This window comes from Corapipo altera, unplaced genomic scaffold, assembly GCF_003945725.1.
Source record: "Corapipo altera isolate COAL_440 unplaced genomic scaffold, ASM394572v1 96, whole genome shotgun sequence".
NCBI lineage: Eukaryota > Metazoa > Chordata > Aves > Passeriformes > Pipridae > Corapipo > Corapipo altera.
The window spans coordinates 1,866,630-1,882,926 of NW_020884962.1; the positions used below are offsets into that span (position 1 = coordinate 1,866,630).

The 16,297-nt window shown below is 62.4% G+C and overlaps 2 protein-coding genes across 2 annotated transcripts in view; one reads left to right on the top strand and one right to left on the bottom strand.

The window, feature by feature from the left end:
- Positions 1 to 697: 697 nt before the first annotated feature.
- On the bottom strand, positions 698 to 8,277 carry FSTL3 (follistatin like 3). The gene is made up of 5 exons (XM_027664307.1): positions 8,199 to 8,277; positions 6,131 to 6,316; positions 3,259 to 3,474; positions 1,994 to 2,221; positions 698 to 1,903 (listed from the first exon to the last, which is right to left on the bottom strand). Exons 1-5 carry the CDS (start codon positions 8,254 to 8,256, stop codon positions 1,851 to 1,853), a joined length of 741 nt encoding a protein of 246 aa, XP_027520108.1. The 5' UTR covers positions 8,257 to 8,277; the 3' UTR covers positions 698 to 1,850.
- A 7,863-nt stretch (positions 8,278 to 16,140) lies between these two features.
- The window catches only part of RNF126 (ring finger protein 126), a 7,695-nt gene continuing 7,538 nt past the window's right edge, over positions 16,141 to 16,297 (top strand). The window contains exon 1 of the mRNA XM_027664256.1: positions 16,141 to 16,241. Within this exon, the coding sequence (XP_027520057.1) occupies positions 16,167 to 16,241 (75 nt within the window). The 5' untranslated portion in view covers positions 16,141 to 16,166. The remainder of the gene's footprint in view (positions 16,242 to 16,297) is intronic.

A 16,297-nucleotide genomic window follows, 5' to 3' on the forward strand; every position in this document is an offset into this window, starting at 1 on the left:
GGCAGGAAGCGCTGCGGGCAGGCCGTGGAGGAACCCAGGCCACACACCACCGTGTGCAGCAGCGCTGGCACCCAGAAGGGCGTGGGCAGCGTTTTGGGAACTCCCGTACACCCATCCCCAAGAGCAGGGGGACATCGCTGAGCTGGGCAGGCAGGGAGGGGCTGCAGGAGAAAGTCCCACGACCATCCTGGGTTATCTGAGCGGTCTTTTCCGACCTAAATGATTCTGCGATTCTCTGCAATGCACTCCTGGGCTGGGCATGGTTCTGAGGGGCTCGGCGGGGGGCTGGGGGGCTGTGCCATGCTGGCCCCCAGCACAGGGGATGCAGCTGAGGAAGATCCAGCTGCAGTTCCTGTGGAGCTCAGCACGTCAAGCCACAGGCTGCCGCCCGGGAACCATCCCACATCGGGACCCAATTACCGGCAGGAATTGTTTTGTGAAATACCAAACCCTCATGGCACAGCCCGAGATTGGGAACAGATTTATCTTGCTCTTCCCTGCTCTCCCCTTCCCTCCCGCTGCGCTGAGCAGCCTTGGCCAGGCCGGAAAACCCGAGCGCCAAGCGGAGCAGATGGGATGCGGCTCCTCGCCACTGCTGGGGGCTCCCCACATCCCAGACCCCGGCACAGGGGCACAGCCCCAGGGACAACAACACCTCCTGCGGCCCCAGAGCCTGCCCAACAAAACCAGACCCACAGCACCGTTTAATCTGGTTTATAATTATAATCCAACATAATCTAACGCAGCCATAAAATGCCCCAACAATACAGAACAGGGAATGTGGATGTTCCCAAAGCATCTGCCTTGAGGGTCAGAATCCAATCATACAAAAATAGAAGATAAGGTATTTTTACATATAATATATATATAAAAATGATATTTATATAAAGTCAAGAGCTTTTTGGTGTCAGAGCTGAGCTGGTATTTACACAGGTGACAACAGAAGAAATGAGAAAAGGAATAAAAATAAATACAGGTGTGGGCAGAGCAGGGGGTACGGGGCCCCATAGCTGCAGTGTGGGGGTCCTTGGGGGGGCGGGTAGGGCCATCTCTCCCTGCAGCCTGGGCTCCATCTGAAGCTGTTCTGGCAGGGAGGGATGAGGAGGGCTGGGGGCAGCTGCCCTGGGTGATGGGCTCTGGGTGGGGGCTCAGTGGGCCAGGGAGAATGGTCATGCCCCCCAGATAGGGCTGCCACTGCACCAACTCTCTGGGCACCGGCATCACCTCCGAAGACGGTGGGAGCCTGGTCTGAATGGGCCTGGGAAGACCTAAACTGCAATCCATTTGAACACACACATGCTGAAAGTTTAGGAGACAATAACATACATATATTTTTTTAATATATATATAAAAATATATATCTATCTCTTTCCAATCTGATGCAGCGTGCACTGCCTTTCCTGCTGCTGGCAGCTGGGGCTGAGCCCCTCAGGGAAGGCAAAAGGACAGATTCCCTCTAGACCTCGAGGTCCCAGCCAGAAACGTCAGCAGAGTACTGAGAATTAATCCAAAAATAAATAGGCCCAGGGCTGCTGGCCAAGGACACGTAAGGGGGGCCCACGGACACCCCTCCACACCGCGCCAGCAGCAAGGAAGGGCACTGGCCAGTGGAGAGCTCTGCTGGGCACTGGGTGGGCAGTGGAGCATCCTAGGGCAGCTCAGCATCTCTCTGGCGTTAGCCCCCACCCCTGCTCCCCGGCTGGCAGGATGGGAACTGAGCCCCCTGCGACTGCATAACATACACAGGGATAAATAAGGATCTTTTTATCTTAATAAATATCAGGTATATGGTTTGTACAATATACACATAATGCCCCTGTCTCCCGGCTCCGGCTCGGCCGAGGGAGGATTCACACATAGTTCTCTTCCACGCTGTCCGTCTCCGCGGAGAATTTGGCCGCGGCTGAAAACAGAGAGAAGTGGTGAGGAGGGTGTGAGGGGTCACCAGGCTCTGGGGGTCCGTGCCCGCTGCCCCCCGCCCTGCCCTGCTCACCTGAGCAGCTCCCGTAGTGGCGCACGCCGATGGAGCGGCCGCGGTGGCAGGTGGCCCTCCGCAGGTGGCACGCTGAGGGGTAGGTGACGTTGTTGTTGCCGCAGAGGGCGTGGTCCAGGCTGGTGGGCTCAGGGCAGGGAGCCGTCCGGCACATCACGCAGTGGGCACTGCCCGTCTGGTCCACCACGCAGGTGTGGGTGCCAGGGCACACCACGCTGGAGCAGGATTCTGCAGGGAAGCACGGGGCTGGGGTGACCCGGGGAAGGGCACTCCCTCCCACAGCTCCTCCAACTCAGGTGGACAGTGGACACCATCCCAAGGAAACCCAGTCGCCTCCCAGCTTTTGCTACTGGGGGACAGAGAGGAGCCAAGGGCTGAATGGTCCCAATCTCCCCCACCGATGATGCTCCCAAGGGCAGGGGCTGGCAGGGCTTGACATCCTGAGCGTGAGGGAGCAGTGGCCCCAGGCCCTCGGGCTCAGCCCCAGCCAGAGCTGCGCCGCACGGGAGGAGCTGAGGTGCAGCTGCAGCAGTGGAGCGAGCGCGGGGCTGAGCCCGTTTGGCGCGGGGGGACCCGGCCGGGCCAGCGGCCGCACGCAGGTGCCTTGGCAGGGAAGCAGCAGCTGCTGCAGCCAGGCTGGCAGCCGCCGTGCTGGCCCCGGCAAGAGGGAAGGGCAGGGTCACCCTGGACCCGACCCAGCACTGGAGCAAGGGTGCATGGGCGTGGAGGGAGCCTGTGCAGCAGGATCGGGCCCTGCAAAGGGCTCTGCCGGGGGGGATGGTGGCACAGGGGGCTCATGCACCCCCATCATCCCTCCACCTTCCTCTCTTTCTTTCCCTGCTGGATTGGAAGATTTGGCATCTGCAGCTCCCAAACTCCCATTTCTTGCCCCACATTTCCCTGCTCAGCCCAGAGCTTGACAGACAAAGCCTTCCAGAGAGCAGGGCTGGAAAAATAACCATAATCCTTCTGACAGCTCTTGGCAGAGCCAGGAGGATCACTGAGCCCTTTACAAAAGAGGAAAAAAAGGGGTTTGACGTTTGTAAATGACATTTTAGGGACTGTTACTGCTCAGTCCAAAGTGAGGCCAAACCCCAGAGCACCAGTAGGCTACAATGTCCCCTTAATGGGCACCAAGACCCATGTCCTGCAGGCGAGACCCTGCACTGGGATGGACCTTCCCTCCCTGGACCACAGGGGATGGGGATGGGACAGGGACAGAATAGGAATGGGAGACAGTGGGGTGGGGGCTCAACTGCACCTACTTTTGCATTTGCCCTGGTACATCACTTCGAGGTCGGGGTGGTCTCTGCACTTGGCCGTCAGCAGGTCGCACTCGTCCCGGTAGGTGTAGCCATCAGAACCGCAGACCTGCAGCTTGCGGGGCAGGCTGGAGCAGTCTGGGGCACAGGCACACTGGGGACGCCCGTGTTTCATCTTGCAGACCTTGTCAGGGCCGCACACCACCCCCTCACAGCTCTCTGGGGACACAGAGCAGCAGCACGTGAGGACATGGAACCGGCTGCCCCCCACCAAGGAAGGGCCCGTCCTGCCCAGCCCCAGTGTGAAACCGAGTAGGACGGGGCCAGCGTTGGCCCTCACAGTCCCGAATGCCCCCCGGGCCACAGCGCACGTGCTGACACTGAGCTGCCCCGGCAGCATCTGGATCTGCTCAGCCCCGCCGAGGAGCAGGTCGTTGGCTGTGGCTCTGCACAATCATCCAGCACTCACCCCAGCCGGAGCCCCGGCTCCACTCAGCACCAGCTCACTCCTTCCCATCTATTTATTCTTTGGAAGGAGTCATTTCTTTCTCTTGTGCAATGGAAAAATCTATCTCTGCAAGGCCCCAGTTCCTCCAGAAAGAGCTGGGCTTCGCGAGTTGTCTGGGTGATCGGGAATGCCGCTCCCAGCAGACAATGCCTGGCCCTGTCTCGCTCTGTGACTGGAACACAAGAGCAGGAGGCAGCAGCCAGCGCCCGTCCCCAGACAGGCAGATGCTTTGTCCCCCCGGGTCACCTCCCGGCCAGCACGGGGGCCGGGGTTCAGGGGGTCCTGCCAGTGCCCCGGGGCCATGCCCACGCTGAGCAGGGGCCCATCCTGGTGCCCAGGGGCCCAGACACTGGTCCCTCTGCAGGGAGAGGCAAAGGGGTCAGCGGCAGGGACAGGGGTTCTGTCTGGGGCAGCTGGACCCCTTCTGCCTCCCAAAGCCCACAAAGCACTCACCCCAGAGGGACTGGCCCCTCTGTCCGCAGGACATGGGCACTGCTTGGACCAATCAGCACCCACACTGGGCAAGACCGAAAAGGTTCCCAGAACGGGGATTCTCCCCCAGCAGGAAGGATCCCTGCAGACAGGGTGTGTGCTTGGAGCTTTGGGAGGCACAGAGGGGGATTTCCCTGTGGGAGATGGGCCACCTTGGGAGACAGCGAGGAGGAGGAGGAGGAGAAGGAGGAAGGGGAAATTCCCTGTCTCCTTGGCCCAGCAGTCCCTGGGGGAAATTCCCTGGTGGGAAACAATTTCCCAGATTGCTCCCTGATTTCCACAGCTGGGGCTTTTCCCAGGGAAGGAGAGCCTGAGACATGGGGACCCCATGACAGAGGGTTACAGCTCTGTGTCCCAGGGCTGCTAGAGGAAACAGGACCTTCATCACCCTCCACTCTGAGATGCTGCAGCAGAGCAGAGTCCGATTGTCCAGACAGTCCCAGCAAGGGAGGGAGCGGTTGGAGAATCTGCCCGTAACCCTGACCCCACAGCCTGGCTTCCCCCCTGCACTGGGTCCTTGGGGGGGACACCGTGTCCCCAGCAGCTGGAGCCAGGAATTTCACTTCTCTCCCAGAGACCCACTGCAGAGCCCCCGGGGCCTGGCCAGCACCTCCCCGTGGGGCTTGGCCGCCCGGCTGCAGCCCACTTTATCCCAGAGTAACCTCTTCCAGCCCTGCAAGCCCAGCGAGTGGGAGCACAGCTCCTCTTATCCACCCTCTTCCAAAGCCTCTGGAGCCTGGTGAGGAGCAGCACCAGCTCCATCTGGACGGGACAGGCAGGGGCTGGCTGATGGTGTGGGGGTTGTGGTGCAAGTGCTGGCCGGGCTCTCCAGCAGTTTCCATAAAGGCCCTGCTCCCAGACCCCAGTAAACCCCAGGAGCCTCAGCTCACACTGTGGTCTGTGGCCACTGGCAGCCCCCATGCCTCCCAGTCTCTCTGCAGAGGTGAGGCCAGACTCCTGGTCAAGGGCTGCCTGTTCCCACTGCACTCTGCCCCAGGCGTGGGGGAGCCCATGGAGAGGGTCCCGGTGCTCCCAGCTCCTCCAAGCAGGGATGGGGCCGGGGCCAGGATCTCACTCAGCTTTTGGCTGGCACGGGGTGCAACCCCAAGCTGCACCAGGATGGGCCTGAGGAGTGCAGGGAACTAGAGGAAGCGATTTTGTTAAGAACCTTTTTCCCCCTTTAAGCAAATAACAACATGACCTTCCAAATCCCTGCTCCTGTCTCCTGCGGGCAGCAGGTCCTCGAGCGTGTTCTCACACAGCCACGCAAGTGCTGGGGGATCCACGCCTCTGGCACACGCCAAAACATCTGGTGGGGCTGGAACTCACAGCTGGAGAGTTTCCACTTCTGGAACTGCCCGTTACATAAAGCCATTTCACACACACGCTGGGAGGAGCGAGGGGGAGCGGAGGGGAAGAAATAGATCTTTTTGCCTCAGAAAAACCTGACAAAGTTTCCCCTGAGCAGCCATGGTGAGGGCAGGGGCAGGGGGCCCCAGTGCAGAGAGGTTAACTTGGGAACAGGCAGCCCCAGCTCCGCTCCCTGCACTCGGCTGCCCGGCCAAGACCCGGGTCACGCGTCCTACTCCACTGGGAGAGAACTAAAATACACACAAAATGAGAGCAGCCAGGGGATGCAGGCTGTCCCGCCAGCTCTGACCCACAGCAGCATCTGTCCAGGAGCTGCAGCAGCAGGAGCATGGGGTCAGCAGTCCCTGGGGTCCCTGTGCTGTCCCAGACTGCCCAGAAGAGCCCTGTCTGGTGAGGGGCAGCCCAGCCCCATCACTGCTGCATCACCTGGAGCTGCAGGCTCTGAGCATCCCCCGTGGGCAGAGCTCAGCCCCACAGCATCCCCTCACCCCCTGGCCCGCTCACCTTTGCAGGGGTGGCATGTCACCAGCCCCAGGAAGCCCAGCAGGCTGATCTTGTTGCCTGGGTAGGTGTAGTTAGACCAGGCCACGTCCACATTGCCGTTGGCACAGCATTCCTCCCATGTCACACCCGTCTTCAGGATCATGGTGCACTTGGCCTCCTTCCCCTGCTGCAACCAGCAGATACCACCTGTGGAGAGGGCAGAGGGTAAGGGATCCCTGCTGTGCTGGGACTCCCACAAAGGGCAGCAAGATGCCAGCTGTGGCTGGACCACCTTGGGCAAGAGGCACAGAGATCGCTCCAGTGCCTGGGATGAGCTGGGGAACCCAGAGACACTGTTCTGGCTCCCATCACTCATGTGGCACAAGAGCTGTCCCAGAGCAGGCATCCCTATGGGTCCCTGGCACGACAGCTCCTCATAGCCTGGGGCTGCTGCCAGCCCTCTTCCACCAACAGGTTCAAAACCAGCACTGGGACCACAGGGATGCACCAGTTATCCCAGCACTCCCAGCGATGCTCTGGGAGATGCCCAGCCAGCAGGCCAGGGCATCTTACTTGGGCTTGCAGCTTACCTCCTCCCTGCCCTGCCCTCCCTGCCTCCATCTCTGCCCAGCTCCTGCCCAGTCCCAGAGAGAGGGGGCCCCAGCTTGGAGGGGGACAGACAGAGCAGGGCCAGTGGACAACCATGCTCTGGATCCCCCCGTGTGTGCCAGTGGCCTCATGGAGGAATGAAACCCATTCCCCATCACGGGGGCTTGACACACATGCGGCCCCTGCAAGGAGCATCTGAGCCAGTGGCTGGAGCGTGGGGCACTTGCCCCAGCCCTTGGGTCTGGGCCAGCCCCGTGGCACTGGATCGCTCTGACTCAAAAGCCTGTTTGTTCTGTGACCCACCAGCGAATCAGTTAGATTTTTTTTTTCTTTTTTGTGAGTGATTTCTTTGCAATTTCCGCCTCTGCAAACCAGCCTCTTGTGACGCTTATTTGGGTTCGTGCTCTCATTAGCTGCGCTTGAGGTTTGTTAAACGGCAAAAGATGGGAGGGAGGGAGGGAGAGATGGGGGCGGGGACGTGTCCTGTGCTGCCAGGGGGGAGTCGCTCCCCTCCAAGTCAGGGATTCACCCTGCCCCAAAGTGGAGCCCGCCCCAGACCCTGTACCCCCTTTTTTCCTCCCTCGCATATGATTTTGGTTCAGCCACAAGCACATGGGGCTCCCAGCCCGGCTGCATCCGCGGGGCAGTCGTGGATGGAGCAAATCCTCGGGCTGCGGAAACCAGCGCCTGGACGCCTCGGGCAGCACCAGCCGCGCCAGCACGCGGCTGCCATCGGGGGGTTATCCTCCACGGATGCGTTCAAGTGCTCTTCCAAGCCCAATTTCCCGTTACAACACCGCGCGGCCCCCACTCCCCACGGAACACTGGGCATCGTGCGAAGGGAAGATGGAAACTCTCGCTCCGATGCGGGAGAGGCGACACCAGCACCACCGCACGGCTCCGCGCCGCTGGGAAGGGCTGATGGAGCCCCGACCCGGGGTCTCGGGACGTCCTCCCCCACAGCCCCGACACCGCCCAAGCACGATGAAAGCCGCCAGCACCGGCAGCGGAACCGGGAGGCTCCGAGCTACGAACTCCACACCCCGGTCACGGACCGGCCCCGCTCCCGGCCCGTCCCACCGGGGGCCACGGAGCCCCGAGCCGGCTCTGCCGCCTCCGGGAAGGGGACTCCCGGGGCACGCGGGGTGCGGGATGCCGAGGCCGGGCAGCGGGGCCGGGCGGGACCCCGGGCGTTCGCTCCCGCCGCGCAACCCCGCGACCGACGGAAGGGACGGCAGGGACCGGGACACCCGGGCGGCACCGCCGGGCACCGGGCAGCCGCCGCTCTGCCCCTTAAAGCGGGTTTGTGCCGCCGAGAGCTCGGCATCTGCCCGGCGGGACGGGACAGCGGTGCCCGAACGACGCCGCGACCCCGGGCCGGGCCCCCCCCGCCCCGAGCACCTGCCGGCGGCGAGCGGCGTTACCGAGCGGGCGGGCTGCGCCGGGACCCCCGCCGGAACCGGGACCCCGCGGCTCTTACCGTGCGCGGCGGCGGGGCTGCAGAGCGCCAGCAGGCAGAGCGCCAGCCGCAGCGGCATGGCCGGGCCGGGCGGGGACGGGCCGGGACGGGCCGGGGCGCTCCGGTGACCTGTTGCTGTGAGGCGGCGGCGAGGCCGGCGGAGCTATAAAGCGGCGGGGAGGCGTGAATCACCGGGCGGGGCGGCGCGGGGGGGCCGGGGCGGGGGCAGCGGCGGTGGAGTCGGGGGGCAGCGAGGGGGGTGAGTGCGGGGGCGCGGGGATGGCAGCGAGGGTCTGATCGTCAGCGAGTGGGCGGTGGGGAGTCGTGTCCGTGCTTCCCCCGGAGCGGGCAGGGACCGGCAGCCCGGGACTGAGATGGGACGGGGAAGGTTTGGGGGTGCCCCCGTGCTCGGTGTGCAGCGGAGCAGAGCAGTGTCTGGGCAGACCCCGAGGCGTGGGGAACCCCAGAACACTTCCCTGCCCGACCCTGTGCCGCCCGCACGGCTGCGCCTTCCCCACCCATCCTCGCATGAACCCGCGTCTGCCTCCTCCTGCCCTCCTCCTCCCCGCGGAGCAGCCCGGCTGGCAGCAGGGGTAGGGTGAGGGCTGTCTCATGTGGCTCCTTTCATCTCTGCTACCCAAACACCCCCACAGCTCGGCTGGTACCCAGCATCACCCCCAACGAGCCGAAGGGAAACTGAGGCACCAACTCGAGCCCTGTCAGGCAAGGAGGGGAAGGAGAAGAGCTGGTGGGGTCATACTCCCATGGCACGTGCTGGCCCCATTCTCCCCAGCTGTCCCCACTAGCACTAGCACTGCATCTTCTGGCTCCCAAACACATGCTGGACCCTGCATGGCCTGGCTTGTGCTTGGGAACTGGGACTGGGCCAATACTGCCAGGCTTTCAGGGGCTCCCAGACCTTGTGCGGCTCCTGACAGGACTGGGGAGCACAGTGGGGAGTCCAGGACAAGGCAGGCTGGGCTCTCTGGCATTGCCTGGCCTTGCTTCTTGCTCAGTGCCACCACAAAGAGATTGCCCACCTGTTTGGAGGGGGGGTCGGGGTGCACCAGGGTCCCCAGCTGTCACCCAGCTCCCCAGGACACAGGGCTCTTTGCCACAGCCCAGGGCCCTCTCAGCCCTGAGTGCCGTGTCCAGCTCGCGGCCGCGCAGCTGAGGAACGTTTCACCCCGTGCACTGGCCTCAGCTGAGGTCATGTTTTCAGCAGGGCTGAGCTGGGCTCTTTCGGAGAGGGGCCCAGACCACAGGGCCCCGGGGACCCTGCACCACCCCTCTGGCCCAGCAGCAGCCTCCTGGCTCTGAGTGGTGCCAGCACAGCACAAGCAGCTTGCTTTGGCGCAGGATGGGGCTGGACGCAGCTTTGGTCTGGTGGGACATGGAGCAGCCCAGGTCCCACAACAGGGATAGTGGGTGCAATGCCAGCTGCCAGCACGGGCAGAGCAGTATGTCCACTGGCACCAGCACAGTCTCCATCCCTCTCTCTGCCCCTCTGGCCAGTGAGCTGTCTCTCACCAAGGCAGATCTTCCCCTCCTTTTCCCCATACGGTCCCTTGCATGCCCAGGGAGGGGTCACCCCTGGTGCCATCTGCAGGTGCAGGAGCCCTGTGTCCTGCAGCGCCCAGCACCTCCCCACAGGTGTGGTGGGGCCAGGAGAGCCCGCACAGGACAGCGGGGGGGTTCTGGGGGAAGGACAGAGCTGGCAGCCCCCGCCCGCACGGGCTCCTGGTGTGCTCCCGGCCCCGGCGCTGCTCCCGGCCCTGGCCCGGCTGGCGTGACCCGGCTCCCTCGGCCGCCTCGGAGTGATTGCCCATGTAAGGGCCGAGGGCTGGGAAGCCAAACCTCCAAGTGGGATGTCCGTGAGCGAGCGGGTGGTGATGCACTCACTCACATGCTCCAGGATGCGAGAGGAGCTCGAAAAGGCCAGGAAGGGATTTTCCCTGGCTCAGAGTGGGGTTGCACAACCACCGGCTCTGGCAGGGAAGGGGTCGGACCTCGCTTGGAGCAGCAGGTTGTCGCCTCTGTCAGGGAGCAGCCGGGCTCCTGATGTGAGGCAGGAGGAGCCTGGAGGCCAGGAAGTAAGTGGGTTCCTGAGCTAAAGGGGGCTCAGAGCCCTGCTGAGGTCACCTTGCTCCCAGGAAAACCATGCTTGGGGCTCCGCTTGCCCTTCTCCTGGTTGCAGCCAAAGTGACTTGCCTGCAGTGATGCCGTGGGGCCGGGGGGGGGGGTAAGGCTGATTCTCAAGCAAAGCTGGGAGCAAAATTCCACCAACCAGTCTTGCACACAGGGTGATTCTGCCTCCCTGCACCCCACGGACAGCCCGGGACGTGACTGAGACCCCACAGCACCCACAGAAAGGAGGGAGGGGGGCAAGAAGCCGGACTGGGATCTGCAGGAAAGCAGCCCTGCGGCACCCGAAGGGAGTCAAAGGAGCCCCTGGACTGGGGCTGGAGGCAGCGGGAGGCACTGGGACAGGGACAAAGGAGCCCTTTGGAGCACAGTGAATGGTGGCCTCACATCTGACCTTTCATCTGGGCGCTGGTGCCATGCTGGGTCAGGGCTGCAGCAGGATTTCGGGATGAGGTTCAGACCCAGCCATTCTCCCCCCAGACCCTGGCTGGTGCATCCTGCTGCTGAGCCGGCTCCTTTAAGGAGGGAATCTCTCCTCTTTCATCAGTTCAGGCTAATTAAACTCTGCTAAACCAATTAGAGCTGCAATTTGCAACAAGACATTCAATTGAGAAGTGTTTCTCCCAGAGCCCAGGGTCAGGGCAGAGGTTTCATACCGCCGGCATGGATCTGTGGGCAGGTGTTGGCCAGGGCCCTGGATGTTGCCATTTCCCTGTCAGAGCGAGGTGATCCTGGCCCCATTCCTCTCCGCAGCGGGATGCCCCAGTTTCTCCCACACAGGTGGAAGTGCTGCCAAACACAGCAGTGGGGAGAGGGGCTGCTGGTGAGGGATCCTCAGCCCTGGCTCAGGTGTATCCATGGGGCCATGAGACCCCAGGAAGCCCTGGGGATGGGACCCAGGCTTGGCACAGCAGGGCCAGTGCTGGAGCTCAGTGTGTACCCAGGAGGGGGGATGGGATCGAGCCTCAGTCACATCCCTCAGAGCCGGAGCCTGTGCTGGGTGGCTGGTGCAAGGCACGAGCTGAGTCCCGGGGCTGCTGCCGGCAGCCTTGACCCCGAGGCAGGATTTCCTCCACCGTGTCCTCATGGCTCCAGCTCCGTGAATTGGGTTGGTGCTTGTGGCTCATGGCCACATCCCTGGAATTGGGGAGAGAGTGTTGGAGCGCTGTGGGCTGCACCTCGATGGTCACACTCCACCCCCAGCGCTGACACGGAGCTTCGCCCGTGCCCCGGGGCGGCAGCGTCACTGCTGCTGCCTCAGTTTCCCCATCTGCTGAGACGAGATAATGCTCCTCTGCTTGATCCTGCGCTATCTCCCAGGAAGGTTGCAGGGATTAGTTTGCTAATGTTTGCAAGGAGCTTTGAAGATGAAAGCTGTGAACAAATGCCAAGAAGTGCTGAGCTGGATTCTCCTCGCCAAGTAATCGTTTCATGTTCCTGGGACACTTCCACTTCTGCGGATGAAGGAGGGCAGGGCGGGAGCGCTGGCATGCAGGGAGGGCCGGGAGGCTGACATACCTTCCCAAGACTTGCCCCTCCAAATCTGATCACCCATCTTGTTTGATTCCTGATCAAACCCTGATCCTTCCTGCTGATGCTCAGACCCAGACTGCCTCGCTGCTGCTGGCATCAGCACCACCAGCACCCTGCAGGCCCCAGCCCCCCAGGAAAGATCACCCTGGGGGGATTCACTCCCTCTCCCCTCCTCAGCAAAGTCTTCCCCCTCTCCAGAGCTCTGGGTGCCCCCGGCAAGAGCTACACTCCCCCCAAGGCCTCTTCTCTCCCAGTCTTTCATCCCAGTGTCCCCAGCTCTGCCCCACACTGATGGAAGATGCTCTGGGCTCTGTCTGTGCTGGAGAAATGCTGGTGCTTGGATCCAGGAGGTGCAAGCAACATGGAGTGGGGATGGGAAGGCTGGGATGCAGGAAAGCAGCAGCCAGAGCCAGCAAGGACATCCTGTCCCATCCACTCTGACAAGGTGTGCCCCTCTCAAAAAGGAGCAGACATCTCATGGCCACGGCCCACAGCTGGCTCTGGTTCTGCCTCTCCTGTCCGTGCCCATGGATTTACAGACGCCTCAGCGAGCTCCTTACGAACGATCCCATTGTCCACATGGCCAAGCCTGGCATGGTCAGCCGGGCCGGGCTGGGCCATGCGTGACACAGGTGTGTGTGTAAACACATGCGTGACACAGGTGTGTGTGTAAACACATGCATGACGCAGGGGTGTGTGTGTAAACAAGCTGTGAGTCAGCGCCGGCAGCCGCGTGGGCTCCCAGCACAAGCACTGCCTCCACCACGGTGCAGGGCAGGAGCAAAGTGAGCCTCGAGGGGAGAGCTGACAGTGCTGTGGAACGTCAGGAAACCATGTGGGGCTGAACTGGGTCCAGCAGAGCCGGGAGTCGGGAAAACCTCCCGGGCCATTAAAGTCCTTTGGCTCCTCGGCGAGGCTGGGGAGAGGCGCTGACGGAGGAGGCAGAGCTGCACCAGGAAGGGCAGCGGTTGCTCCACTGATCTTTGTTCCCTGGGCAAGGTGCTGGTTATCGGGACGAGACAGTGAGGCTGCTGGCTGCCCTCCTCCCATTCCAGCCAGGTGGAGGACACAGACCCCACTGGCACTACGGTGGGCTGTGGCACCCTGGCCCCGCCAGCCTGGTGGCCCTGCAGGTTCCCAGTCCCTTGGGCCACTGAAGGGCAGAGCCACTGTAGGTCATGTCCTGCCTGAAGCCCCCATCTGCCACACAGCCCCTGTCAGACAGGGAGCCTGATTGCTTGGCCCAGGCTGGCAACTGGTAGAAAAACATGTTTTTCATATTAAAATTTCCCTTGAAGAACAATGGTTTAAATCAAGCATAAAAAAGCAAAGATTCCAAAAAAAAAAAAAAAAAAAAAAGAAAAGGGAAATTTTTGGTGGAGCCCAAAAGCAGCCCCCAGAGACCGTGAATTTCCCCTGAGCCCCCATGCCCTGGCTGCTCCCAGGACAGGTGGGCCACTGGGATGGCACAGGGGGGCCAGAGCAGGGCCGACAAGATGCCACCAGCCCTGCTGCTGGGGACATCCTGGATCCAGGGATCAGAGCCGTGCAGGGCTGGGGGCCACCCCCTGCCAGTGCCCCTCAGCACTCACAGCCTGGCAGCAGTGAGGTTGGGGCTCAGCCTGTGCCGCTGCTCCTGGGTCACCGGGAGCTGCCGGACCGCTGCCAGGTGGGATCAGACCCACAGCCTGGAGGTGTGAGGCTCCAGGAGACAAGGTGGAGGATGTAAATCTCACGATCTGTCTGAAGAAATTCAAAGGAGACCGATTCAAATCCACCGTGACACGACTGGCTCGGGGCGGGCAGACAATCCCTGCAGTGTCTGTGAGGAATCTCGCCACTTTCCTTTGAGTGGCCTCCAATTTATTAATTAAAATAGGCAATTATATATGATGTTGGGTGGAGGGGAGCAGGGAGACCAGCTGCACCAGTTATTCTCACTTGGCAGGAACCGTGCTGGAAGCTGCTCCTGCTCCAGGAGGTGCCTGTGCTTCCCAGGGCTCAAGGCAGAGCCTGGGACAAAGCTGTGCCCGGAGCTGCACCCCAAACACCCAACAGGCAGGCAGCACGGGGGCTTCAGCTCCAGCCACTGCTTTGTTTAGGAGCACGGGGTCCAGAGGTCAGGACGAATCCCTGGGACCCCCTGTCCGGGGTCCCAGACAGGCACTTGTCCCCTCCACTGACCAGTGCAGGTGGGATCGTGACTCCAAGCTGCCAGAGGAGCCTCCCACCCTGTCCTGTCCCCTCAGACAACAGGAGCCCTGGCATATTTTCCACTGCCCTCTCTCACCCAAGCAGGGCGGCCAGTTTGGGAGCAGGCTCTGTGTAAGGATGACTCGGTGCTAAGTGGGGAGGTGTCACCTCCTCGTCAGCTCTCTTGGGTGAGGGTGCAGTTTGCCTTTCTGTAGCACCGTGGGAAAATCCTTCCCTGGGTGACTCAAATTTACTCCCGACCAGGGGCGGCTCCCTCAGAGGAAGGGGACAGCTGAGCCCAGAACCCACGATCCTGGGGTGCCTGAGCGGTGACAGGGCTGCACCTGCTCAGGGCCCCTCGTGCCCTCCGTGGGGGGAACTGTGGCTGGGGCCAAAGTCAGGGCCTCAACCCCCAGAAAGGGGAGTTCAGCACCAGTGATGAGGGATGGGCAGGGGGCTTTGCCTGTGCCCAGGGGCTGCAGGTCACGGGCAGAGGCCGCGGTCCTGACATGGAGCTTTCTCCCCACAGAAGCACATCCCAACAGCCGAGGGGCTCAGGGGGCTTTGGGGGCCCTTCCCACTGCTGTGTGCCAGAGGCACTGGGGCTGCAGCCGCTCCGCTGCCCTTATCTCCATGTGCATTCACATCCGTTGCCATTTGCATCCCAACGAGTGTTGCCACGTTCAGCTTCCACAGTTCCTGCGTCAGGGAATTCCAGAGGGACAAAGTCAGTGGAGTCAGATCCTTCCCTCCCAATCCCACAGGCACCCGGCACCCATTTGATCAAGTGGCAACTTGTCCTCCAGCCTCGAGACAGGGCACAGAGAAACACCGGTAAGGAGCTTCCCTCGGGGCACGAAATGCCCCATCCGGGGCCGCGGGCTCGCGGAGGCTCCGGGCTCCGTCTGGCTCCACGTCTGGACCCATCTCCCAAATAAAAGGGTTACGGGAGCAGCCGTTTCCTCATCGGCTGTAAATAAATGCCAACGTGCCTTATCAGTGTCCGGGATCATCGATCAGCTGCTGAGCGCTGCCAATCTGTCCCACGGCTGCAATTCCCACACCATCACCGAGCCCTCCCAGTCGCTGACCGGTGACCCAGCCCTGTCCCACCAGCGCCCAGTTTACGGCATCTCACCGTGTCCCCGTCCCCCTGCAGCAGAGGGAGTGGAGACCCGCCGAGCTTTCCACGGCTCCTGAGCTGCTCCACAAATCCCTCCCCGGCTCCATCACCCGACGAGGCCGGAGCAGCGAATCCTGGGCTGAAGATGCCACCTGCTGGGAGCGGGGCTGGTGCCGCGGGCTCGAACCCCAGGGACCCCACAGCCCCCCCGTGCAGAACCCCTAAAACCCCACAGCTCTGCCACTCCCAACCCCCCTGCAGCCTCACCACCCCAAAAGCCCACAACCACGCTGTGTGGATACCCCAAACCTCCCCCAGCCACACCACCCCAAAACCCTGGCTCAGCAGAGTCACAGCAGCAGCCCGTGGAGCTTGGGACCCCAGTGAGGGCCAGGCAGGCCCCCTGCTCTCTCAAAAGCTGCAGCCTGCGGAACACCCTGGCCTTGAACTGAGCCCCAGGTGGGATTCCTAGGCCCTAAAATTAGAGATTCTACCTCTTGCCCCCTAAAACCTCCCCAGCATCTGCCAGCATCCAAGGGGTGAAGTCTGGGACAAATACACTACTTGAGAGGCTTCTGCCAAAATGGAATATCCCCGTTCCTTTGTGGCTACTGCAGCCTTAAGCAAATCCTGGGATAGTCACTGGGAATACCCCTTTTTCCTCCTTTCGAGGGGAGGGGGCTCAACCTCTCCCCAGCTCTTTTTTTTTTCTCTTTAAAGAGAAAATAACTAACTAAATGTGTGAGTCAGCTTATGAGCTTATGATATTTTGAAGCCCGAGGGTCCGGTGGGGGCACTGCCCCGGGGCTGAGAGAGGGACCGGGACCGGGACCGAGGGGTCCCCGTTCCGCGGGCGGGGGGCGGGGCCGCCCCTCGAGCCCCCCTCAGCCCCGCCCCTCCGCTTCCGCGTTTGTGCCGCGCGCGGCCCCGTGTCCGTCGTCGGCCGCCGTCGGCGCCGCGGCGCGCGCAGGGGCGGGGCCGGGCGGGCAGGGAAGATGGCGGAGGCGTCGCCGCAGCCGGGCCGGTTCTTCTGCCACTGCTGCTCGGCCGAGATCGCCCCGCGCCTGCCCGTGAGCGCCGCGGCCGCCGGGGGAACCGGGAGGGGCGGTGGGCGCGGGCAGGGCCG